Source organism: Choloepus didactylus, chromosome 5 (genome assembly GCF_015220235.1).
Source record: "Choloepus didactylus isolate mChoDid1 chromosome 5, mChoDid1.pri, whole genome shotgun sequence".
NCBI lineage: Eukaryota > Metazoa > Chordata > Mammalia > Pilosa > Megalonychidae > Choloepus > Choloepus didactylus.
The window spans coordinates 92,646,654-92,672,128 of NC_051311.1; the positions used below are offsets into that span (position 1 = coordinate 92,646,654).

The following is a 25,475-nucleotide window of genomic DNA, read 5'->3' on the forward strand; positions in this document are numbered from 1 at the left end:
AAAAGAACCCTATCAAGTTAAGCAAATGCCAGGAGGCCAAAAACAACAGAAAATTTTAAAGCATGTGAAAAAACCAGGCGATATGGATAACCCAAACCTAAACACCCATATAAAAAGATCAGAGGAGACACAGTACTTGGAGCAATTAATCAAAGAACTAAAGACAAACAATGAGACCATGGCACAGGACATAAAGGACATGAAGAAGATTCTGGAGGAGCATAAAGAAGAATTTTTAATAGTAAATAAAAAAATAGACCATCTTATGGAAATAAAAGAAACTGTCAAGCAAATTAAAAAGATTCTGGATACTCATAGTACAAGACTAGAGGAAGCTGAACAGCAAATCAGTGACCTCAAGGATGACAGAACAGAAAATGAAAGAACAAAAGTAATAATGGGGGAAAAATGGAAAAAATTGAAATGGACTTCAGGGATATGACAGATAATATAAAACGTCCAAATATAAGACTCATTGGTGTTCCAGAAGGGGAAGAAAAGAAAAGGTCTAGAAAGAGTATTCAAAGAAATTGTTGGGAAAAACTTCCCAAACCTTCTAAACACCATAAATACACAAATCATAAATGCCCAGCAAACTCCAAATAGAATAAATCCAAATAAACCCACACCGAGACAGATTCTGATCAGATTGTCAAATGCTGAAGAGAAAGACGAAGTTCTGAAAGCAGCAAGAGAAAAGCAATTCATCACTTACAAAGGAAACAGCATAAGACTAAGTAGTGACTACTCAGCAGCCACCATGGAGGCAAGAAGGCAGTGGCATGACATATTTAAAATTCTGAGAGAGAAAAATTGCCAACCAAGAATTCTTTATCCAGCAAAGCTCTCCTTCAAATTTGAGGGAGAGCTTAAATTTTTCACAGACAAACAAATGCTGAGAGAATTTGCTAACAGGACACCTGCCCTACTTGAGATATTAAAGGGAGATCTACCAGCAGAGAAACAAAGAAAGGACAGAGAGATATGGGGAAAGGTTCAGTACTAAAGAGATTCAGTATGGGTACATTAAAGGACATTAAGAGAGTGAAAAAATATATCTGACAAACATAAACCAAAGGATAGGGTGGCTGATTCAAGAAATGCCTTCACAGTAATAACATTGAATGTAAATGGATTAAACTTCCCAATTAAAAGATATAGATTGGCAGAACGGGTAAAAAAAAATGAACCATCAATATGTTGCATACAGGAGACTCATCTTAGTCATAGGAACACAAAGAAATTGAGAGTAAAAGGAGCCCTCTAACTTCAGGGTTGCTCTTCTGCTCACACACACTCACACTCGGCCTGAGATGGTGACAGCAGCGATGGCAGCAGCGGTGGCGGGGGGGGGACTCCGACTCTTGGGATGCGGACATGTTCTCTGTGGAGGACCCAGTGCAGAAGGTGGGGGGCAGTGGTGGCACGGCCAGCAGGGACCGCTGGGAAGGCAAGGACGAAGACAAGGACGGCAAGGATAACTGGGATGACAACGATGACGAGAAAACAAGAGGAAGCAGAAGTTAAACCAGAAGTAAAAGTTTCAGGGAAGAAAAAAACAGTACAGAAGATCAAAGAGAAAGAGCGGCAACACAAGAAAAGGCAAGATGAAATCAAAAAGAGGTTAGAAGAACCCGAAGAACCTAAAGTGCTAACACCAGAAGAACAATTAGCAGATAAACTGCAGCTAAAGAAGTTGCAGGAAGAGTCAGACCTCAAATTAGCAAAAGAAACTTTTGATGTTAATAATACAGTTTATGGAATATATGCTATGAACCCATCTTCAAGAGATGATTTCACAGAGTTTGGAAAGTTACTAAAAGATAAAATTACACAATATGAAAAATCACTATATTATGCCAGTTTTTTGGAAGCCTTAGTTCAAGATGTGTGTATTTCATTGGAAATTGATGACTTGAAAGGGATTACCAATTCATTGACTGTGCTTCGCAGTGAAAAACAGAAGCAAGCAAAGCAAAGCCAAGCCAAGAAGAAGAAGAAAGATGTGATTCCTGGAGGGGGGTTAAAGACCACCATGAAAGACGATCTGGCAGACTATGGTGGTTATGATGGAGAATATGTACAAGACTATGAAGCCTTTATGTGACATTTTATCTTCTCCTGGTGTCTTCTTTCTGTTGCCCACAGTCCCTTCAACATGTAACACAACTTCATTTCCGTTCAGTTCTGCCAAATGCTACAATCAAAAGTGCAGTATCTTTGTGCTAGTTATTTAACCCCTTGACACTTAGGTGCTAATATGCATATGAGGGAACTTAGATCTTGCTGCCAAGGGGTTAAAAGCAGGAACCTCAGTTGCTAAATCATAGTTAAAAAAAAAAATCCTAATAATGTTTTCATTGTTGCTATCTGATCCATGGCAGCAGTCACTAAATTGGAAACAAAGGTTGCAACATGACAAAAAAAATTGTGTAGTATATACCAGCACCATTCAGTAATACAGCCTTAACCATACCTCCTTGAACTATTTCATAACTTGTCAAGAAAAGCAGTTTCATGTGGTGTGAAACAGCAAGGCATGTGGTGTGGCACCTAGTATTAAAATTGCTTTGTCTAAAAGTTGAACATGAGGATATTAAAAATACATTGTGAAGAAGACTGCTTATCTCAGAGTGAAGGTACTGTGGCTGAAAAGCCACTACCAGTTTGATACTTAAAAAATTAAATGACCAAAACCCTCCAACTTTGAAGCTGAAGAAGGTAAACCTCTCCATTATTGCATTACAAGTTGTGAAATCTCTTGAGTGCACAGACTGTCTAGTTTATATTTATCAGAATCTTTCTACTGATGGAGCGCTTCAGATGGGGGAGGGAAACTCTTTACCTGTTTTAATTGCCTTATTTAAGTGTCTGAGAAACAAATCTCCTTTGTTCTCCTAGGCTGCGATGGAACAACTTTAACAGGGTTTTGGCATTTCCTTTCCTTTATAAAACAAGCTCAGCAAACTGCACCAGTTAACTACAGTTTGGTAAATTGTTATGCTAACAATTATGACATCTGCAGTGTTTCATAAAGCAACTAATTTAATAAAATCACTATTGTGAGGACTTAATTTTTTGTGTTACCTCCCAAGAGGTATTTTTGGAGAGCATAGAACAGCTCTTGGGACTAGAGTTCTTCACTATATCCTTACTAACCCTTAATAAATTTGACCAGTAGTCACAGCTTTAACACAAAAATGGTTTTCCCTGGGTTCTGAGTAGTGTCACCCTAGAACAACAACATTGTAGTGTTGCCTTCTTATTATTTAATTGGGAAAATTTTGTTTAGATACTAAGACCAAATTACCTAGAAGAACTATTTATTTGGAGAAATTGAGCCTCTAACTCAGGTTATAGCTATAAGCACAGACTGGGGGATGGGTTGTTAAGGAGATGAAATATACAATCAAGTCAGTGAGCAATTGGTGGTTAGTGTGGCCTTGTAGCCTTAGAGGACCCTTTATCATCTACCTTGTCTTAACCTATTTAACCAAATTTGTGGTTTGAGTCTGTTTTTTTTTTAACTTTTACAGAATTGAAAGTAGGATAAGAACAAAAAATGTTTTTAGTTTCTCTTATAAAGGAAATAGGAACTTCAATCAAAGCTCTGTAGACTAAATGATTTGAGGGAATTAACAGAGAACACTCACTACACAGCAATAATTAAAGCAAATAAAGATTGTTTTCAGGCAGAAAAGGGCTTGGATTTCCTTAACAGTAATAGTGACATACACTGAATTTAAATCTATTTTATTACAGAGAGATCAGTTTCTAACAAATGGAAATGTATCACCTGTTCCTTAACTATGTAAATAATATTAAATTCCTTTGAAACTGGAAAAAAAAAAGAAAGTGAAAGGATGGAAAAAAATATTTCATGCCAACTACAGCCAAAAGAAAGCAGAAGTGGCAATATTAATCTCAGATAAAATAGACTTTAAATGCAAAAATGTTATGAGAGACAAAGAAGGCCACTACATACTAATAAAAGGGGCAATTCAACAAGAAGAAATAACAATCATAAATGTTTACGCACCCAATCAAGGTGCCACAAAATACATGAGACAAACACTGGCAAAACTAAAGGAAGCAATGGATGGTTCCGTAATAATTGTGGGAGACTTCAACACATCACTCTCTCCTATAGATAGATCAACCAGACAGAAGACCAATAAGGAAATTGAAAACCTAAACAATCTGATAAATGAATTGGATTTAACAGACATATATGGAACATTACATCCCAAAGCACCAGGATACACATTCTTCTCTAGTGCTCACAGAACTTTCTCCAGAATAGACCATACGCTGGGACATAAAACAAGCCTCAATAAATTTAAAAAAAATTGAAATTGTTCAAAGCACATTCTCTGGCCACAATGGCATACAATTAGAAGTCAATAACCATCAGAGACTTAGAAAATTCACAAATACCTGGAGGTTAAACAACACGCTCCTAAACAATCAGTAGGTTAAATAAGAAATAGCAAGAGAAATTGCTAAATATATAGAGACAAATGAAAATAAGAACATAACATATCAAAACCTATGGGATGCAGCAAAAGCAGTACTGAGGGGGAAGTTTATAGCACTAAATGCATACATCAAAAAGGAAGAAAGAGCTAAAATCAAAGAACCAATGGATCAACTGAAGAAGCTAGAAAATGAACAGCAAACCAATCCTAAACCAAGTAGAAGAAAAGAAATAACAAGGATTAAAGCAGAAATAAATGACATAGAGAACAAAAAAACAATAGAGAGAATAAATAACACCAAGTTTGTTCTTTGAGAAGATCAACAAGATTGACAAGCCCCTAGCTAGACTGACAAAATCAAAAAGAGAGACGACCCATATAAACAAAATAATGATTGAGATAGGTGACAGTACTGCGGATTCTGAAGAAATTAGAAAAATTATAAGAGGATACTATGAACAACTGTACGCCAAAAAACTGGATAATGTAGAGGAAATGGACAATTTCCTGGAAACATATGAACAACCTAGACTGACCAGAGAAGAAATAGAAGACCTCAACCAACCCATCACAAGCAAAGAGATCAGTCATCAAAAAGCTTCCCACAAATAAATGCCCAGGCCCAGATGGCTTCACAGGGGAATTCTACCAAACTTTCCAAAAAGAACTGACACCAATCTTACTTAAGCTCTTTCAAAACATTGAAGAAAATGGAACACTACCTAACTCATTTTATGAAGGTAACATCAATCTAATACCAAAACCAGGCAAAGATGCCACAAAAAAGGAAGACTACAGGCCAATTTCCCTAATGAATATAAATGCAAAAATTCTCAACAAAATATTTGCAAATCAAATCCAAAGACACATTAAAAAAATCATACACCATGACCAAGTGGGGTTTATTCCAGACATGCAAGGATGGTTCAACATAAGAAAATCAACGTATTACAACACATTAACAAATCAAAAGAGAAAAATCGAATGATCATCTCAATAGATGTTGAAAAAGCATTTGACAAAATCCAATATCCTTTTTGATAAAAACACTTCAAAAGGTAGGAATTGAAGGAAACTTCCTCAATATGATAAAGAACATATATGAAAAACCCACAGCCAGCATAGTACTCAATGGTGAGAGACTGAGAGCCTTCCCTCTAAGATAAGGAAGGAGACAAGTATGCACACTGTCACCACTGTTATTCAACATTGTGCTAGAAGTGCTAGCCAGGGCAATCCAGCAAGGCAAAGAAATAAAAAGCATCCAAATTGGAAAGGAAGAAGTGAAACTAGATGAGATGATCTTATATCTGGAAAACCCTGAGAAATTGACGATACAGCTACTAGAGCTAATAAACAAATTTAGCAAAGTAGGGGGATACAAATTAATGCAGATAAGTCAGTAACATTTCTATACACTAGAAATGAACAAGGTGAAGAGACAGTCAAGAAAAAGATACCATTTTCAATAGCAACTAAAAAAATCAAGTACCTAGGAATATACTTAACCAAAGATGTAAAAGACCTATACAAAGATACCTACATAACACTACTAAAAGAAATAGAAAGGGACCTTAAAAGATGGAAAAATATTCCATGTTCATGGATAGGAAGGCTAAATGTCATTAAGATGTCAATTCTACCCAAACCCATCTACACATTGAATGCAATCCCAATCAAAATTCCAACAACCTACTTTGCAGACTTGGAAAAGCTAGTAATCAAATTTATCTGGAAAGGGAAGATGCCTAGAATTGCTAAAAACACTCTAAAACAGAAAAACTAAGTGGGAGGACTTACACTCCCTGACTCTGAAGCTTATTATAAAGCCACAGTTGTCAAAACAGCATGGTACTGGCACAGAGATAGACATTTTGATCAATGGAATTGAATTGAGAATTCGGAGATAGACCCCCAGATCTATGGCCGACTGATCTTTGATAAGGCCCCCAAAGTCACTGAACTGGAGCATAACAGTCTTTTCAACAAATGGGGCTGGGAGAGTTGGATATCCATATCCAAAAGAATGAAAGAGGACCCCTACCTCACACTCTACACAAAAATTAACTCAAAGTGGATCAAAGACCTCAATATAAAAGGCAGTACCATAAAACTCCTAGAGACAATGTTGGGAGACATCTTCAAGACCTAGTATTAGGAGGTCACTTCCTAGACCTTACACCCAAAGCATGAGCAACAAAGGAAAAATAGATAAATCGGAATTCCTGAAGCTTAGAAGTTTCTGTACCTCAAAGGAATTTGTCAAAAGGTGAAGAGGCAGCCAACTCAATGGGAAAAAAATTTTGGAAACCATGTATCTGACAAAAGACTGATATCTTGCATATATAAAGAAATCCTACAACTCAATAACAATAGCACAGACTGCCCAATTATAAAATGGGCAAAATTTATGAAGAGACAGTTCTCTGAAGGGGAAATACAAATGGCCAAGAAACACATGAAAAAATGTTCAGCTTCACTAGCTAGTAGAGAGATGCAAATTAAGACCACAATGAGATACCATCTCACACCAACTAGAATGGCTGCCATTCTACAAATGCTGGAGAGGATGTGGAGAAATTGGAACTCTTATTCATTGTTGGTGGGACTGTATAATGGTTCAGCCACTCTGGAAGTCAGTCTGGCAGTTCCTTAGAAAACTAGATATAGAGTTACCCTTCAATCCAGCAATTACAATTCTCGGTATATACCCGGAAGATCTGAAAGCAGTGACACAAATAGATGTCTGCACGCCAATGTTCATAGCAGCATTATTCACAATTGCCAAGAGATGGAAACAACACAAATGTCCTTCAACAGATGAGTGGATTAATAAAATGTGGTATATACACATGATGGAATACTACGCGGCAGTGAGAAGGAACAATGTCGTGAAACATATGACAACATGGATGAACCCTGAAGACATAATGCTGAGGAAAATAAACCAGGCACGAAAAGAGAAATATTATATGCTACCACTAATGTGAACATTGAAAAATGTAAAAGAAATGGTTTATAATGTAGAATGTAGGGAAACTAGTGATAGAGAGCAATTAACTGAGGGGGAATGATAACCCAATGAGAACAGATATGCTATCATGGGTAAATTTAACGTTCTGGGAATGCCCAGAAATGACTATGGTCTGTTAATTTCTGATGGGTATAGTAGGAACAAGTTCACAGAAATGTTGCTATATTAGGTTATTTTCTTGGGGTAGAGTAGGAACATGTTGGAAGTAAAGTAGATATTTTAGGTTAGTTGTCTTTTTCTTACTCCCTTGTTATGTTATGGTTTGTTTGAAATGTTTTTTTAAATTTTTTTTTGATACAGTTAATTTTACAAAAAAGAATTAATTAAAAAAATATAGTGAAAAAAATATGCAGAGCCCTCTTGAGGAGCTGTTGGAGAATTCAGGGGATGTTGGGCTTTCCCACCTTGGTGGTTGCTGCTGTGCTCACAGACATAGGGGACTGGTGGTTTGATGGGCTGAGCCCTCTACCACGGGACTCGCCCTGGGCAGGACTGTAGCTGCAAAGGAGAGGCTAGGCCTCCCTATAATTGTGCCTAAGAGCCTCCTCCCGAATGCCTCTCTGTTGCTCAGATGTGGCCCTCTCTCTCTAGCTAAGCCAACTTGGCAGGTGAAATCACTGCCCTCCCCCCTACGTGGGATCTGACACCCAGGGGAATAAATCTCCCTGGCAACATGGAATATGACTCCCAGGGAGAAATGTAGACCCGGCATCGTGGGATGGAGAACATCTTCTTGACCAAAAGGGGGATGTGAAAGCAAATGAAATAAGTTTCAGTGGCAGAGAGATTCCAAAAGGAACCGAGAGGTCACTCTGGTGGGCACTCTTATGCACAATATAGACAACCCTTTTTAGGTTCTAATGAATTGGAGTAGCTAGCAGTAAATACCTGAAACTATCAAACTACAACCCAGAACCCATGAATCTTGAAGATGATTGTATAAAAATGTAGCTTATGAAGGGTGACTATGTGATTGGGAAAGCCATGTGGGCCACACTCCCCTTTGTCCAGTGTATGGATGAATAAGTAAAAAAATGGGGGCAAAAAAAAAAGGCACCCAGTGTTCTTTTTTACTTTAATTGTTCTTTTTCACTTTAATTTTTATTCTTATTATTTTTGTGTGTGTGGTAATGAAAATGTTCAAAAATTAATTTTGGTGATGAACACACAACTATATAATGATACTGTGAACAATTGAATATACGCTTTGTATGACTGCATGGTATGTGAATATATCTCAATAAAAATGAATTAAAAAAAAAAAACCCTAAAGAGGTTTATGTATATAGTGCATAAGAATGTCCACCAGAGTGACCCCTCAACTCCATTTGAAATCTCTCAGCCACCGAAGCTTCACTTAGTTTCATCTTTCATCCCTGTTTTGGTCAAGAGGGTGTTCTCAATCCCACGATGCTGGGTTTAGACTCATCCTGGGGAATCATATCCTGCGTTGACAGGGAGATTTACACCCCTGAGAGTCAGGTCCCACATAGTGGGGAGGGCAGTGAGATCACCTGCCATGGGTGGCTTAGTTACAGAGAGAGGGCCACATCTGAGCAACAAAGAGGCACTCAAGAGGAGACTCTTAGGCACAATTATAAGTAGGTTTAGCCTCTCCTTTGCAGTAATGAGCTTCATAAAGGCAGACCCCAAGATAGAGGGCTCAGCATACCAAGCCGTCTGTCCTCAGTGTTAGTGAGAACATCCGCAACAATCCAGGTGAGGGAGTCCAACACCTCTGCATCCTCCCCCAGCTCCTCAGGGGGGCCCTGCATATATATTTTTATTCTCTGCCCAAATTACTTTGGGATGATTCCACTGGTTTTTAACCTGGCTCTGTTTCCTGGCTCCAATTATATTCTGGCCCTTATGTGAATACCCCTCATGGCTCTTTGCTCTTAATCATTGGCTCACCCTCTGTAGTTCTTAAAGAGGCATCTGGGCTTCAGTCTGGCTCATGTTCTTCCCTACAGACTCACAGTTACTCCTAACCTGCTGTCATCTCTCCCCAGTATGTTTGGAGGTTGGAGAGAGATGATTTTTAAAAACGTTTAAATGATTGTTAGAGTTCTAAGCCATTGCGGTTTAATGGGGACAAACATGAGTGTATTGAAGGGAATGACAGTCATTGGCATGTTGTGCTTGGCCTTACATGTTATCTTAAAATGATTATAACTTAACTTTGAATTCTTGCGTATAGCTAAGCCCCTCCATTACTAATCTACAATGTCCGTTGCATTGGAAACTTTAGCCCTTAAGAGGCCCTGTTTGCCTCTTTCGGCCTCCCCTTCACATTCCTGTGGTGGACCACCAAGGGAAGAACAAGACATCTGTACGAGAGCAGTCACAAATTTCTCTGCTCATCCTGTGAGCCTTGCCATCCTCACAGAAGGGAGAAGAGAAGCTGTAGGCAAAGTAGCCAGTTTTGTATGGCACTTTCTCTGCTTTTCCAAATCTAACCCTGGCCAATGTTCAGGCATTTTCTTCCTTTTGCATTTGCCCTATGTGACAGATAAGTTGGAATGGAAGTGAGTGAATGAACAAAAGTTCTTCCAACTATATCATTGGTTTTAAGATAAGCTTAAATCTACAATAGTTTAGTGAACATAATTGAGTACTTATGAGATGTTAAGCTATGGGTCAGGGCTCAAAGATGAATACAGTGGGGTTCCTATCAAAAAGGAGTGCATAGGCAAAGGGAGGAGATGTGTTTAAACATATGCTGTATATGTACAGTGTGTGCAATAATCTATGATGAAGAAGTACAGATGAAGAAGCAATTAATTTTGTCTGAAGTTGTCACTTGAATGATCCATAAGTGGTAACCCCTGAGATGTTTTAAAAAAAGAATAAAAGTTCTCCAAGTGGACAAGGGAGAGAAGAAACTGCACATGGGGGAACTGAATGTGCAAAAACATGATATGGTTTGTGAACTGTATTAGTTCTCTGTTGTTGCTATAAAAATTACCACATTAGCAATTTACACAACACAATTTATCATCTTACAGTTCTGTCGGTCAGAAGGCTAACATGGGTGTAAAATGAAGATGTAGGCGGGGTTGCCTTCTTTTCTGGAGGCTCTAGTGGAAAATCCAGTTCCTTGCCTTTTCTACTTTCTAGAGGTCACCCACATTTCTTGGTTCATGGCCCGCTTCCTCCATATTCAAACCCAGAAGCAATCATTGGGTCCTTCTCACACTTCAAATCTCTCCTTCTTCTGTCTCATCTCTCCAACCCAGCTTCAGAAGGGTCTCTGTTTTTAAGGAATCAAGTGATTAATTTGGGCCCACCTGTATAGTTCAGAATAATCTCCCTATCTCAAGGTTTAAGCCCTTAATCACATCTGCAAAGTCCCTTTAGCCATATAACATAACAAATTCACAGGTTCCAGAGATTAGAACATGGACATCTTTGGGTAGCCATTATTCTACATACCATAGAAACTATAATTGGTTTACAGAAATGAAATGGTTGTGGGAGGTTTGGAGAGGGAGTCAGCTGCCAGATAATGAAGACCCTTGTATACTACACTAAGGAACCCAGATTCACTCCTGAGGATGTTGGGATCCTTTGAATGTGTAAAACAAGATGAAAATTAAAAATTTTTGGATACAGCATTCTTACAGCAGCAAGGAGGACAGACTTAAGGGGAACAAGACTGAAGTCATGGAAAATGGTTAGTTGGCTATTGCTACAATCTCAGTAAGAAACGATGAGAACCTGTGCATGGCACATTATGGTTTTCTCTATTCTATGAAACTACCTGACAATGTCTAGTTCAACTGATTCTATGGATGAAATGCCCCCATAATACCAAATTTCCCTCTAAAAATTTATCACAATACCTAGACCTTAATATTGTATCATTTAAGTATTTTCATGCATTCCAGGTTTTATACCTGGAAGATATTTGTTATTCCCTAACCACAGTCCCATACTTTTACATGGCCCTTGCCCAAATAAAGTCCTAGCTTGTCCTACGACAGCCTTCAGACCTCTCGGGAGCCATCAGCATGTAGGTGGTAGTTCAGACTCTGAGAGTAAACGAGATCCTAGGGAAAGTGGGTAATTTAAAAAGAGAAAAAGGATGCGGACCAAATCCTGGGCGGCAACAACTTTTAAAGGAAAGGGTAGGGAATAAAACAGAGTCAGGAGAGAACTACAAGGCCATATGCCATGAAACCAAAGGAAGAGAGAGTTTCAGGAATGATGAACTCTAATAGGTCAATAGTAATAAATGTCATAAAATTATCAAATAAGATAAGACCAGAGAAATGTCTCTTGGATTTAATATTTAAGAGATCACTGGGGCTCCACTTCCAGCCAAGATAGAGTAACAGGGATCAGATTTAACCTCCCACCTTAAACAACTAAAAACTTGGTCACACTATATAAAACAATGGTTTTCAGACTTTGGGCAACAAACAGCACAGGATCTCAGTCCAGTACTTTCTCTGAAAGTAGGGAATCAAATGAGGTGAGATCTATAATTGCTCCAGCTGGCTGCCTAGAGAGAGTTTCCAGGCCATAAGGGAAGGAGGGGAACCCAAAGAAAGCAAGGTGGCCTTGATGATTTGAGGAGACAGAGTTTGAAGTTCAGGGAGGTCAAGTTGACTAAAATACATGGGGAAGAAGGGAGAGAGCTTCACAGAGAAATCGCTCCAAAGATCTGCAGAGAATTCCCCTGAAATCTAGTGGAGAATTGATCAGTGCAGATGTGTGAGGATGTTACTGAAGTTGGGGAAAGAACTATCGGAAAGGAGGATGTAGAACAATACTTGGAGTTCACACGGGGCTGGGAATAGTTTGTTCCCGACAGCAATTTTAGAAAGACCTCCTAACACACGGCATGTTATGGCCTCAATAGTGGGGCTAAATTAGCCCCAGACTAAAAACTGTTCTGGACTTGCCTAACAAAGCTTATAAGCAAGCCTCAAAAGTATAAAACTATTTCTAAGTGACTTACCTGTGGCTCACAAAGCCCAAAAATATTTAAAAGAATGCAAAAACACCCATCACTCATCAATGTAAAATTATTAATGTCTGGTACCTAATAAAAAATTACCAGGTATGCAGAGAAGTTGGAAAATGGTACCCATAATGTGAAAAAAAATCAATCAACAGAGCAGACGTACTAGAATAGAATTAGTAGACAAGGACATTAGAACAGATATTGTAAACATTGTATTTGTTCAGAAAGATGGAGGAAAGCATAAGCATAATGAGAGAAATACCAATCTGGTGGTGTACTGTTAAGTAGTCTGGTTACTATGGATTTGTGAGTGACTGGATGGTAATGGAGTGGAGATAATAAGCAGAAACTACTCTTTTGAGAAAAGCTGAAATAAAAAGGAAAGGTAAGAAAGAAAGTGTTAATTAGATGAGAGCATAGGGCCCAAGAGGATTTTGTTTTGTTTTGTTTTAGGGGGAAAGACAAATTATAGGTTGAGGATAATAATAGTAATAATAACATAGCTGACACTGATTAAGCCCTTATTATGTATTAGATCTATACAAAATACCTTACATTTATTGGTTCATTTAGTCCTCATTACAACCTTATGAAATGGGGACTATTTTTACACCTCCCTTGCAACTGAAGAAACTGGCATAAAAGAACAAGTGGCATAGTTAAAAAGCAGCATAGCTGGGATTCTAACAAAGTCTACTTTTGATACTCTCGACTTCTATATTCTGCTGAGCCAGTAAGAGGGAGAAGTTGACAAAATAAAAGAAAGAAGGGATAACTGATAATTTAATGCCTAGGAAGAGGTAGGGAGTGTTTATTTGAGTGAACCAGGAGGAAAGGAAGACTTCCTTTTTGAGATTTGAGGAAAGACGTTTAGGATGGGGGTGGCTATGGGTGAATATGTTGGTTGATGTGACGGAGGAGTTTAGGTTGTTCATAGCAGCACCTAACTCTTTTAGGTTCATGAGAAAACTAAAGTTTGCTGTAACAACTAAGTGGAAAAGTCAAACAAAAGGACTGGAGAAGCAGTGCTGAGAGCTCAACTGCATTTGGAAGGCACTTAAAATGGCTATGTTGTCTATTTCCAGCAGTGAAAGAGAGGGAAAGGGAAGGAGGTAAAGATGGTAAGGGTTTATGCTTTCAAGTTCATGCTACGTCCCAAAGCATCCCAATCATGTCCTGGGATGAGATCAAACAAGTAGTTAATGTCAATGAGGTAACAAGAATCAGGCAGTCTAGTAACCATGGCCACCTTGAACAGGTCCAGGTTGCTTTGCAGACCCCATACAGATATTTCATTGTTTCCTCGGGCTGACCCTCTTCCAGAGGGGTTCACTTGGTAAAAGTTCTTACTGAGCTTTTACTTTCCTTGGAATGTTCTAGAATTTCAATTTTTGAAATTTTTTCCGTACTACTATATGGCATCCATGAATCATGAACTGTTGAACTTTTAGCTCTAGAGTAAATGTTTCCTTCCAATTGTACTTACCAACAAGGCAATTCAGAAACACAAGTATCTATTGTGAAATCATATTTGTGAACTTATGACATTATAGCTAACCTTTTGTTGTGTATACCCTTTGACAATTTAAGATTGGGCTTTATGCTATATTTCTTAGATGGTGCATTTTTAAAACATGACAAATTTGGATTCTGAACCTGTTTGTATCATGCAGTATGAAAATGCAACCATTTTCTCCATGTCTGATACTATTTATGAGTGGAACATTTTCATCTACTAGAACTAAGTCTGAAGTTTCTAACCAGAAATAGACCTGCTTAAAGAGACAGCCTACTATTTCACAGATAATTCACTTTTTGATAACTATCAGCATCCAGATTTTTGTTTTTTTATTTTTTTATTTTTAAAGAAGCTAAAATCCACCAAAAGAGTTCAGTCTTTCCTTCTTCTAAGAGAAACTTCTTTTTAATAGAGGAGACTCTTTTCAAGCCAACCAAAATAAAAGAAAGCTTAGCAAACTCTTTTTCTGGAATTTTGGTTAACATTTTTTGATTTACATAGAAACCACAAAGATATATGAGATGTTTTGCCTTATCAGCTTTCTTCCCAGGTTATTAGACATGAGAGGCAGCATGATCAGTGGACTGATGGAGACAGTTAGTAGACAGGAAAACCTCTCCAGCCTTCCTGCTTTTCTATGGCCATAAAACTTGCCATCATACAGACCTGGCCCACACACCAATACATTTCAGACAGTGATGGTTTAAAATGGGATTCTATTCAAGGAAAAGACAGCTGAGCATTCTCTAAGCTAGATACAGATCTAGCTGTATCTGCCACTATGATCTAATCACAGCACTCCCCAGCTGAAAATTCTGCTCTGATTCCCTATTGTTTACAGCTTTGGTTTTCGAATATATTTTAATAGCCTTTTAATATTACAAAGAGTACATATGCATTGGAGAAAATACAAAAAAATAAAAACCGTTACATTCATACCACCCAGAGAACAACACTATAACATCTTAGTTCTTATCCTTTTGGATCTCTGTATATTCACATACTCATAGGTAAAAGAAAATCAAATTCTACATTCATTTCTTGCTTTCAGGCACAACGAGATTTATCACTTCACCTTGTATCATCCTTGTTCTAGCTGTGGAATCACCCATTTTTCTGAGTCTTGCTGGTTTCTCATAGTGGAAAATGATAGAGACCACAAAAGAAGTGCTAGCTGTGCTATTTTTGCTAATAGATCATTGTTTTAGACCATTTTAATGGACAAAGCAAAGAAATAAATTTTTTTTAAGTGATAACTTCTTATTGATATTTATAATTCAACTTTTACATTATAGTTTTCACTTAATTTCCTTGATTTTATAATTGTGCACTTTTTCTTTTGCATTAAAAATCTTGAATCTTAATATAATTTACATTTAAAATTTTTTAAAACTTTATTGAGATATAATTTGCATACCATAAAATATCACCCATTTTAAGCATACAACTCAATGATTTTTTATATATATATATATAAAATTTTACATCCATAAGCAGAATTTCATTTGAGAACATTTCCACCACCCCAAAAAGAAACTGCCCATTAAAAGTCACTCCCTGCCCCAGCCTTCATCCCTACACAACTGCTAATCTACTTTCAGTTTCCATAGATTTGCCTATTTTGGACATTTCATATAAATGGAATCACACAGTATATGGTATTTTGTTTCTGGCGTCTTTCACTTGGCATAGTATTTTTGAAGTTCATCATATTGTAGCATGTTTCCATACTTCATCTTTTCTATTGCCAAATAGTATTCCATTGTATGGATATACTACAATTTCTTTATCCATTCATCAGTTGATGGACATGTGGGTTGCTTCTACTTTTTGATTATTATAATAATGTTGCTATGAAAAGTCATGTACACATCTTTTGTGTGGATTTATGTTTTCATTACTCTTGGGTAGGATACCTAAGAGTGAAATTGCTGGGTCATATGGTGAGAGTGTGTAATATTATGAGAAACCGCCAAACAGTTTTCCAACATGACTATATCATTTTACATTATTTCTCCACATCCTCACCAGCACTGGTTCTTGCTGTCTTTTTTATTATAGCCATTCTAATAGATGTGAAATAGTATCTCATTGTGGTTTTGATTTGCATTTCCCTTATAACTAAAAATGTTGACCATCTTTTGATGTACTTAAGGGACATTTGTGTATCATCTTTGAGAAAAAGTCAATTAAAATCCTATGCCCATTTTTTAATTGGGTAGTTTGTCTTCTTACTATTGACTTGTAGAAGCTCTTTATATATTCTATATACAAGTTCTTTATCAGGTACATGATTTGCAAATATTTTCTCTCCCAGTCTGCAGGTTGTTTCTTTACTTTCTTAATGGTATATCATTTGAAATATCAAAATTATAAATTTTGATGAAATCTAATTTATTCATTTCTTTATTACTTGTGCTTTTTGGTGTTATATCTAGGAAATTGTTGATAAACCCAAGGCCAGGAAAATTTGCTCATATGTTTGCTTCTAAAGTTTTATACTTTTAGCTCTTAAATTTAGGTAGATGATCCATTTTGAGTTAATTTGTGTGTGTGCTGTGAGGTAGGGGTCCTTTTTTGCATGTGGATTTCCAGTTGTCCCAGCACCATTTGTTAAAAAGACAACTCTTTCCTTATTGAATTATCTTGACACTCTAGTGAAAATCAATTGCCTATAAATATAAGAGTTTACTTCTGGACTCTCAATTCTATTCCATTTATCTATTTATCTATCCTTATGCCAGTACAACATTCTCTTGATTTCATGTTTTGGAATTGGAGAGAGTAAGTCTTCCAATTTTGTTTTTCTTTTGACTCATTGTTCTGGCTCTTCTGATCCTTTGCTTTTAAATATGAATTTTTGTATCATATGCTCAATTTTTATGAAAAACCTTAGTTAGGGTTTTGATAGAGGTTGTGAATTGAATATCAATTTGAGGAGTCTGGCTTTGTCAGGGTAATACTGGCCTCATAGAACGAGTTAGCAAGTGTTCCTTTCTCCTCTATTTTTTGAAATAGTTTCTTAAGGATTAGTATTAAATACTTACAATGTTACCATTCATCAGTGAAGCCATCTGGGCCTGGGTGTTGCTTTGTGGGAAGATTTTAAATCACTGATTCAATTGCTGTATTTGCTATAAATCTATTAGATATTCAGTTTCTTCTGGAGTCACTTTCAGAAATTTGTGTCTTTCTAAAAATATTTTCATTTTATTTAAGGTATCTAATTTTTGGCATATGGTTGTTCATAGTAATACCTTATGATCCTTTTACTTTCTGATAGGGTAGTGATGCCCCTCTTTCATTTCCTGATTTTAATATGCTTCTTTTTTTTCTTGGTTGGTATAGAGCCAAATGTTTATATATTTTGTTGATATTTTCATAGAAGCAACTTTGGTTTAATTAGTTTTCTCTATTTTTCTATTTTCTATTTCATTTATTTCCCCTCTAATCTTTATTTCCTTTTTGTGCTTGCTTTGGATTTAGTTTATTCTTCTTTTTCTAATTTCTTAAGATAGAAATTTAGATTATTGATTTGGTATATTTTTTCTTTTTTAACATAGGAGTTTATAGCTGTAATTTCTCTCTAAGCACTCCTTTAACTGTATTCCATAAATTTTAATATGTTATGTCTTCATTTTCATTCACCTCAAAGTATTTTCTAATTTATTTTGCAAATTATTATTTGACCCTGTGTATGTACCCCAGAAAAGAACTTGTTCTTAAACTTAATCCATTCCTGTGGATGTGAACCCATTGTAAGTAGGACCTTTTGTTTAGGCTACTTCACTTAATCCTATTACTAGAGTCCTTTATAAGAGGACTGAAATTCAGACAGAGAGAACACCATGGAAAGCAAGAGTTGAGGGTCATTGGAACCTGGAAGAGAAGGGAGAGGTTGCCATGCATTGCTATGTGACAGAGAAGCCCACAACCAAGGATCACTGAAAGCCAGCCCCAGAATGCCAGTCTTTGGGAAGAAAGCAATGCCTTGATTTGGACTTTTTCCTAGCATCAGAACTGTGAGCTAACCCATTGTTTAAGCCAACTCATTGCATGGTATTTGCTTAAGCAGCCAAGGAAACTAAAACTGATCCATTGGTTGTTTAGGGTTGTGTTGAATTTCTACTTATTTGTGAGTTTATCAAATGTCCTTTGGTTGTTGATTTCTAACTTAATTCCACTGTGGAAAACACACTTTGTTGATTTCAGTTCTTTTAAATTTATTGAGCCTTGTTTTATAGCCTAGTATATGGTCTGTATTAGTTTCCTAGGGCTGCCATAACAAGATAACCACACACTGGGTGGCTGAAAATAACAGAAATTTATTCTCTCACACTTCAGAAAGTCAGAACTCTGAAATCAGTATGTTGGCAGGGTTAGTTCCTTCTGGAGTCTTTGTGGGAGAATGTGTGTCATGCTTCTCTCCTAGCTTCTAGTGATTGTTGGCATTCTTTGGCATTTCTTGGCTTATAATTGCATCACTCCAATCTCTGCCTCCGTTGTCACTTGGACTTCTCTGTGTCTCGTCTGCACCTGTCTGTCTCTATATCTCTCCTTATAAGACACCACTAGTTGGATTTAAGGTCCACCTAATCCAGTATTAGATCATCTTAACTTGATTACATCTGCAAAGACCTTATAAGGTCACATTCATGGGTACTAGGGGTTAGGACATGAATATCTTTTAGGACATGAACATATCTTTTGGGGGCGATCAATTGAACCCACTATACTATGTTCTCTGGCTCCCCAAAATTCATGTCCTTCCCATGTGCAACATTCCAAACATCCCCAAAAGTCTTAATCCATTCTAGCATCAACTCTAAGTCCAAAATATCATCTAAATACAATCAACTCAGAAAGTCCCAAATCTCATCATCTAAATCATTTGAATCAGATAGGGATGAAACCGTGCATATGATCCATCCTGGAGCAAAACTGCTCTCCATCTGGAACCTGAGAAACTACAGAACAAGTTATCTCTACCAAAATGTAATGGTAGGACAGGCATAGGCTAGACATTCCCATTCCAAAAGGGAGAAAATGAGAGGAATAAAGGAGTCACTTGTCCAAAGCAAGTTTGCAACCCGGCAGAGAAATTTTTATTATGTTTTAGGGTCTGAGAAGAATCCTTTGTCCTCTTGACCCTGAAGCAGTGGCCCTGCCCTCTAGGCCTGGTGGTGGCTACCCCACCTTCTCAGCCAAGGGGTGCAGCCCTGCCCTTTCAGCTCACAGCCTCTGCCTTTGTGGCTCTGCTTTCTGAGTCATTCTTCCTTCATTTCATCCCATCTCTGCCCCTTTCAGTCCAAAGGAGACTGTTAGTATAAAATTCTCAAACCTTTGTCAGTATTATATGCAATTCACAGGAGTCCACTTCATCAAACAAGAGGGTCCTCCACTGAAAAACCTCATATGAAGGATTTATAAGATACATATTTATTCATTTTATCTCTTTCTTAATGCATAAAGAGTATGGTGGCTGATAGCGATCTTGTGTTCTCTTTGCTAGTTACATGCCATGGGAAAAATTCCTGCAACCAGAATGGCAGAGTTAAAGGCCAAGTATACTTTGCTGCATGATACTGTGATAAGGTATGCTATTTACCAATATGGGGACATCTTTTCATCAAATTTATATGTCTTACTTACAATGGGATCTGTGTTAGTTTGCATCCCCCTCAAAAACAAAACAAAACAAAACAAAACAAAACAAAAACAGTCCCTGAGACAGGGATTTGTGTTCACGTAGTTTGAGAAGTGATACCAGAAAGCACAGTGAGAGAGTGGGGAAGTGAGATAAGGAAGAGAGGACTCCAACCGTGTTCATCTTTGACTTAACATTGTGGGTAACTAAGTCTCAGTCTCGCTCAGGACTCTCTGAGTGATGATCAGAACATATCTTAGAATTGTCCCATGGAGGGATGAGTAAACTTGGATATTAGTCCACTAGTTTATCCCTCATTGATTAAGGATTTTTCTGAGGAATATCAGCTCTTGGCACTTGTAACTTGCCCTTTGAGCAGGCTAAGAAAGCTCCTGTGGACAGAGAAGGTGCTAAGGCAAAGAGAAACAGGTGCTGTTGGTAGGTATGAAAACTATTCTCTGAAACTTCAGGTGACCTCCAGAATGAACCAAGGTGATTTGGATGGGGCGCTGATGGTATGTGCTGCAGGATACTCCTGCAGGACTTTCTCTGTCCCACCTCCCTTCACCACTGAGAGGTATAGATTCTACAACAACTGTGTCTACATCTGCTGAGACTTCTGTCTTTGTTTTTCATCTCTTCCTCTACTCCTAGCTCCTCATCCCAGCCAAGTGCCATTCAGAAACAGATCTGAAGAATAGCATCTAGTGAATAATTCAGCAATGCTTTCTGAGCACCTGCTATGAGCCAGTGGGAATTAAAGGGGAAGGGGAGTGAAGAAAGAAAGGGAAATCCTGTTCTTCTACTTCCATTTCCTACCATTCTCAAGCCTAGTTCTTCCTCTTCCCCACTTATTGCCTCATATCCTTGCAAGGTGTCTACATCAAAGCCAAAGAGAATGATGTTAGCATGATACTCAATGTAATTAACAAAGTGGAGTGTGAGTATGTTTGAAAGAGGAAGGCTAGAGTTGTGTATGTCACCAGAAGGAAAGCAGAGGATAAAAACTGGGGTGTATAACTTAATGAAACAGAGAGAGAACAATGATGGTGGTTAATTGTATATACATATAACAGAGTTCTTACATGAACTAGAACAAACATATGTCACTATTACAAGGTGTTAATAATAGGCTGTTATATGGGAAAAATACAATTAATGTAAATTAAGTTCTATAGTTAACAAAAACATTGTAATAGTCTCTCATTAACTGTAATGAAGGCACTATACCAAAGCTAAATGTCAATAATGGGGGATATGAAGGGTATGAGATTTTTTCTTCAGAAGAAATGAGAATGTTCTCATGTTGACTGTAGTGGTGAATGCATAACTATGTGATTATACCAAGAGCCATTGATTATACACTTAGGATGGATTGTATGGTGTGTGAATAAAACTGATTTTTAAAAAAAGCAATAGATTAAATACTCCATCCTGCCATTCTCCCACCATCCTTTCCTCAAAGTCCCCATCCTTGCCCCTACCTGTTACCTTGCGCAAAGTAAATTGGCAACTTTGAGGTTGGGAGCAGTAAGGAAGAGCAGGTGGCTGGGAGGAGAGCAGAGCTGCAGCCGCATGCAACCTTCGCTTAACACTCCACACCATGCTTTTTCAGCTCCATCCAGATTCCTAGCAACCCTCCATAACCCCATCCTTAGCTCCTCTTCCTCCTCCTCAGCCCCAAGTCAACTCTTCACCTTTTCCCCTAATTGAGACTCCATTCCCCCATGGTTGTCCCTGCCTTCCTGCAGTGGGAAGTATTCTGAGAAAGATTACCCCAGACTTTCCATATAAAGCCTCCAAATTCCTGAATCTTCATAATGACCCTCTAGATAGCTCTAATCCAGAGCCCAACAGAGCCTTGCAGGGTACTCTCACTTGACTTCCTCCTCCCCTAGCCACAACTCAGCTCCCTGGGCCCCAGCGTCAGATAGCAACCCAAGACCAAGACCACAATATTATTTCTTCCTGCTTCAAGGCTGTGTTGCAAAACCATTACTTCCCTTCTGTCACCCACATTTTACTTCATCTTGACCCCTTAGTTCCTTCTCTTACCATTACAAGCACCCACTACTCTTTTATACTCCCACTGCTTGGTGGGTGGGAAAGATGTGAAGAAGTGGAATCTGCACTCTTGCTTTTGGGGCTGCAGCAGGGATGATGTAGGCTGGAAATACAGAACTGAAACTGAATGAGTTCTCCATAGAAACCTTGTTAAGAGTTGTTAGATTCTCTTATGCTGCAACACCGTATTTCAAATACAAGTGAGTAAATTAGCATATGTATCCTGGCTGGAAACCTAACCACCCAATCCATCTCCTTTTCTTGGGGAAATAGGCACTGTGTCATGAGCTACACCTTACAATTCTATAGTGGAAGACTGTGCCATATTAAGATCAGATAACTTTGGATTTACATTTAAGGAAATTGGGTTGTAGGAGAATAATTCCAGCTTTCAGTAGTGGAAATTAAATGTGTTATCATTGCAGTAGTTGTTGTTGCTATTTGTTACCTAGCATAGTGCCTGAAACATACTGTAGCCCAATAATTGTTGACTGGATGCTATTGAACAAAGGATTTATTAAACTCTGCCTGAAAAAGCAAGTGGAGATGGTAAGTTCAGTCAAGACAGGCTTGATCAAGTCATTGGGCATTTCTGCAAATGAACTGAAATTTAAAGATTTCTCTTGGTGAGGAAATGGTGAAGAGTGGTGAGGTAGGGATCAGTAGCCACCACTGAGAGTGCTGGGCCCCACCCTGATCAAGATGGCTGTGTGAAATGTTCCAGGGCTTCATCCCCCTACAGAAACTATGAACAACCAGCAAAACTGGCAGAAACATCTTTCTCAAAGCTCCGGAAAACACTTAAAGGGTTGCAGTGAGCACAGAGTCAAGAAAAAGGCAACTTAAAAATGGCAGAATCTTATGGTGCATTTACTAGCCCCTCCCCCACCCCCTCACCTGCTCAGCACAGATTCCGCTGATGCTCCCAGTGTGGGTCCCTAAACTTGGTTCTGGAGGAAACAGAGTAACCATCCTGCACATACTAGGTACATGTATGTCTGTGCCATTCTGTCTGGTAGTGACCTGAGGGACTGAACCAGGACACTCATAATGGGCCTGTCATCCCAGAACTTGCCCTGCATGTAGAAGTGGCTCACAGAACTCTCCTAAAGAACACTGTAGGAGAACAGTCAAATCGCAGCTGCCTGGGGAAAAGGATTGCTGACTGTGGTGCATATAGTGTGGTTCCAAGGGTCATGAGGAGGCACCCTTTTCTGGGGAAAAGGGGACAGTTGGATCCCTGTAAAGAAGGGAATTCCTAGGGCCACACATGCATGCCCAAGACAAGATGGCCAAAGAGGCCTTATATATTTGCTTTGGGCTATTCTCTAAACTCTTTGTATAGGTAAACTCTAATGGAGAACATTGCACAGGCCAATCTGAAAAGACTGAGAAAGGTGTTTTCTTTTTCTTTCTTTGTTTTTTTCTAAGCTCTTGGTATTCAAGGCAATCTCTGTCATAACACTAGGTGGATATATACTTAAGGAATATACTCCCCAATGTCTAAATCCCAGAGATAACTAATGAAATATCAAAATGCCCAGTTTGCACCAAAATATGTTACAAAATATACAAAGAAACAATAAATGATGTTCCATGCAAAGTAATGGGATAATATATTAGAAATCATCAATGAGGACCACACCTGGGACATTCAAGACTAAGACTTTTAAAAATATGGTCTTAAAAATACTCAAAGAGCTAAAGGAAACCATGGACCAAAAAACTAAAGGAAATCAGGAAAACAACAGATGAATACAAAAAGAAAGTTTTAAAAGGTGCCAAATGAAGCTAAAGACCAAAGTAAAAGACATAAAAAAATCCCTAGAGGGGTTCAACAGTAGATTTGAGCTGGCAGATAAAAGATTCAGTGAACTTGAAGAAAAGTAATTGCAATCATTGAGTCTGAGAAGCAGAAAGAAAAAAGAATGAAGAAAATTGAACAGAGCCCTATATATCTGTGACATACATTCAGCTGTACCAATACGCACATTGTAGAGGTCCCAGAAAGAAAGAAAGAGACAGGGTCAGAAAGATTATTTGAAGAAATATGGCTGAAAACTTCTCAAATTTAATGAAAAATATAAATATACACATCCAAGAAGCTCAACAAAAACAGATAAAAACCAAGTAGGCATACATGGAGATATATAATAACAAACTGTCAAGTGCCAAAGATAGGGAATCCTGAAAGCTACAAGAGAGAAGCAATGTGTCACATACACTGAATATTTACTTGATAAGATTATATGCCAACTTCTCGATAGAAACCACAGAGTTAAGAAGACAGTGGAATAACATATTTAAAGTACTGAAAGGAAAATATTGTCAAACAAATCCTATATCCAGCAACACTGTATTTCAAAATAAGGGAGAGATTCCCAGTTAAACAAAAATTGAAGGAGATCATCACCACTAGGCCAGACTTATGAGACATGCTAAAAGGAGTTCTTCAGGTTAAAAGGAAAAGATGCTAGACAATACAGCAAAGGCACATGAAGAAATAAAGATCTTGGTAAAGGTAACAACATAGGTAAATATAAATGCCAGTACTATTGTATTTTAGATTTGTAACTCCACCTTCTACTTCCTCCAGGATCTCAAATAATAATGCATGAAAAGTAATGATGAATTACTGGTTTTGGATGCATAATGAGTAAGTATGTGATTTGTGACAAGAAGTTTATAAAGGTGGTGATTAGGGGGGAATATGAACACAGTTTCTATATGCTGTTGCAGTTAAGTTGGTATCAAAGCAAATTAGGTTGTTGTAGATCTAGAATGTTAAATTTAAACCCCATGGTAACCACAAACAAAATAGGAAGAAATGATAAGGTATTCTAAAGGATTCACAACAAAAGATCAACAAATTTTCTTAAATAAGCAATAATAGAAAAATTGAGGGACAAAAAAGGTATGACTTACAAAAAAAAACACAAGGAGAAAAATAGTACAAGAAAGGCCTACACAATCAGTAATTACTTTAAATGAAAATAAGTTAAACTCTCCAGTCAAAAGGCAAAGATTAGAAGAATATATAAAACCCCATGACCCAACAATATGCTGTTTACAAGAGAGTCACCTTAATTTCAAATGTACAAGTAGGTTGACAGTAAAAGGCTGGTAAAAAAAAAAAATATTTCATGTACCTAGTAATCAAATGAGAGTAGGTGTGATTATATTAATAGCTGACAAAATGGACTTTAAGTAAAAAGCTGTTCAAAGGAACACTGTATTTGGATAAAAGTGTCAGTTCATCAAGACGTTATAACAGTTATAAACTATATACACCTCACAGCAGAGCCACAAATATATATGAATCAAACACTGAAATATTTGAAAGAAAAAATGGATAGTTCTACATTAACAGAAGGAGACTTCAATCTACCACTTTCAATAATGGATCAAAAATCTATACAGACAATCAATAAGGAAATAGAAAATTTGGATGATACTATAAACCAACTACACCTAACATATCTATATGGAGCACTTCACCCAACAACAGCAGAATATGCATTCTTTTCTAGTGCACATATATCATTCTCTAGGATATACCATGTGTTAAATAACAAAACAAGTCTGCATAAATTTTAAAAGATTGAAATCATACAAAGTATCTTCTCCAACTACAATGGAATGAAGCTACAAATCAATGATGGAGAACTGGAAAATTCATGAATAGGTGGAAAGTACACTCTTAAGCCATCAATGGGTCAGAAAAATTATCACAAGGAAAAATTAGGAAATATCTTGAGACA

The 25,475-nt window shown here is 37.6% G+C and overlaps 1 protein-coding gene and 1 pseudogene across 3 annotated transcripts in view; both read left to right on the forward strand.

The window, feature by feature from the left end:
* The window catches only part of CCDC146 (coiled-coil domain containing 146), a 170,109-nt gene that overhangs the window by 82,625 nt on the left and 62,009 nt on the right, over window positions 1–25,475 (forward strand). For 2 of the 3 annotated variants that reach the window (XM_037836488.1, XM_037836489.1), the window contains one exon: window positions 19,516–19,598. The exons of the other annotated variant lie outside the window; for it this stretch is intronic. In XM_037836488.1, the coding sequence (XP_037692416.1) occupies window positions 19,516–19,598 (83 nt within the window). The remainder of the gene's footprint in view (window positions 1–19,515; window positions 19,599–25,475) is intronic. 3 annotated transcript variants of the gene reach the window in all.
* LOC119534301 lies at window positions 1,329–2,107 on the forward strand (annotated as a pseudogene).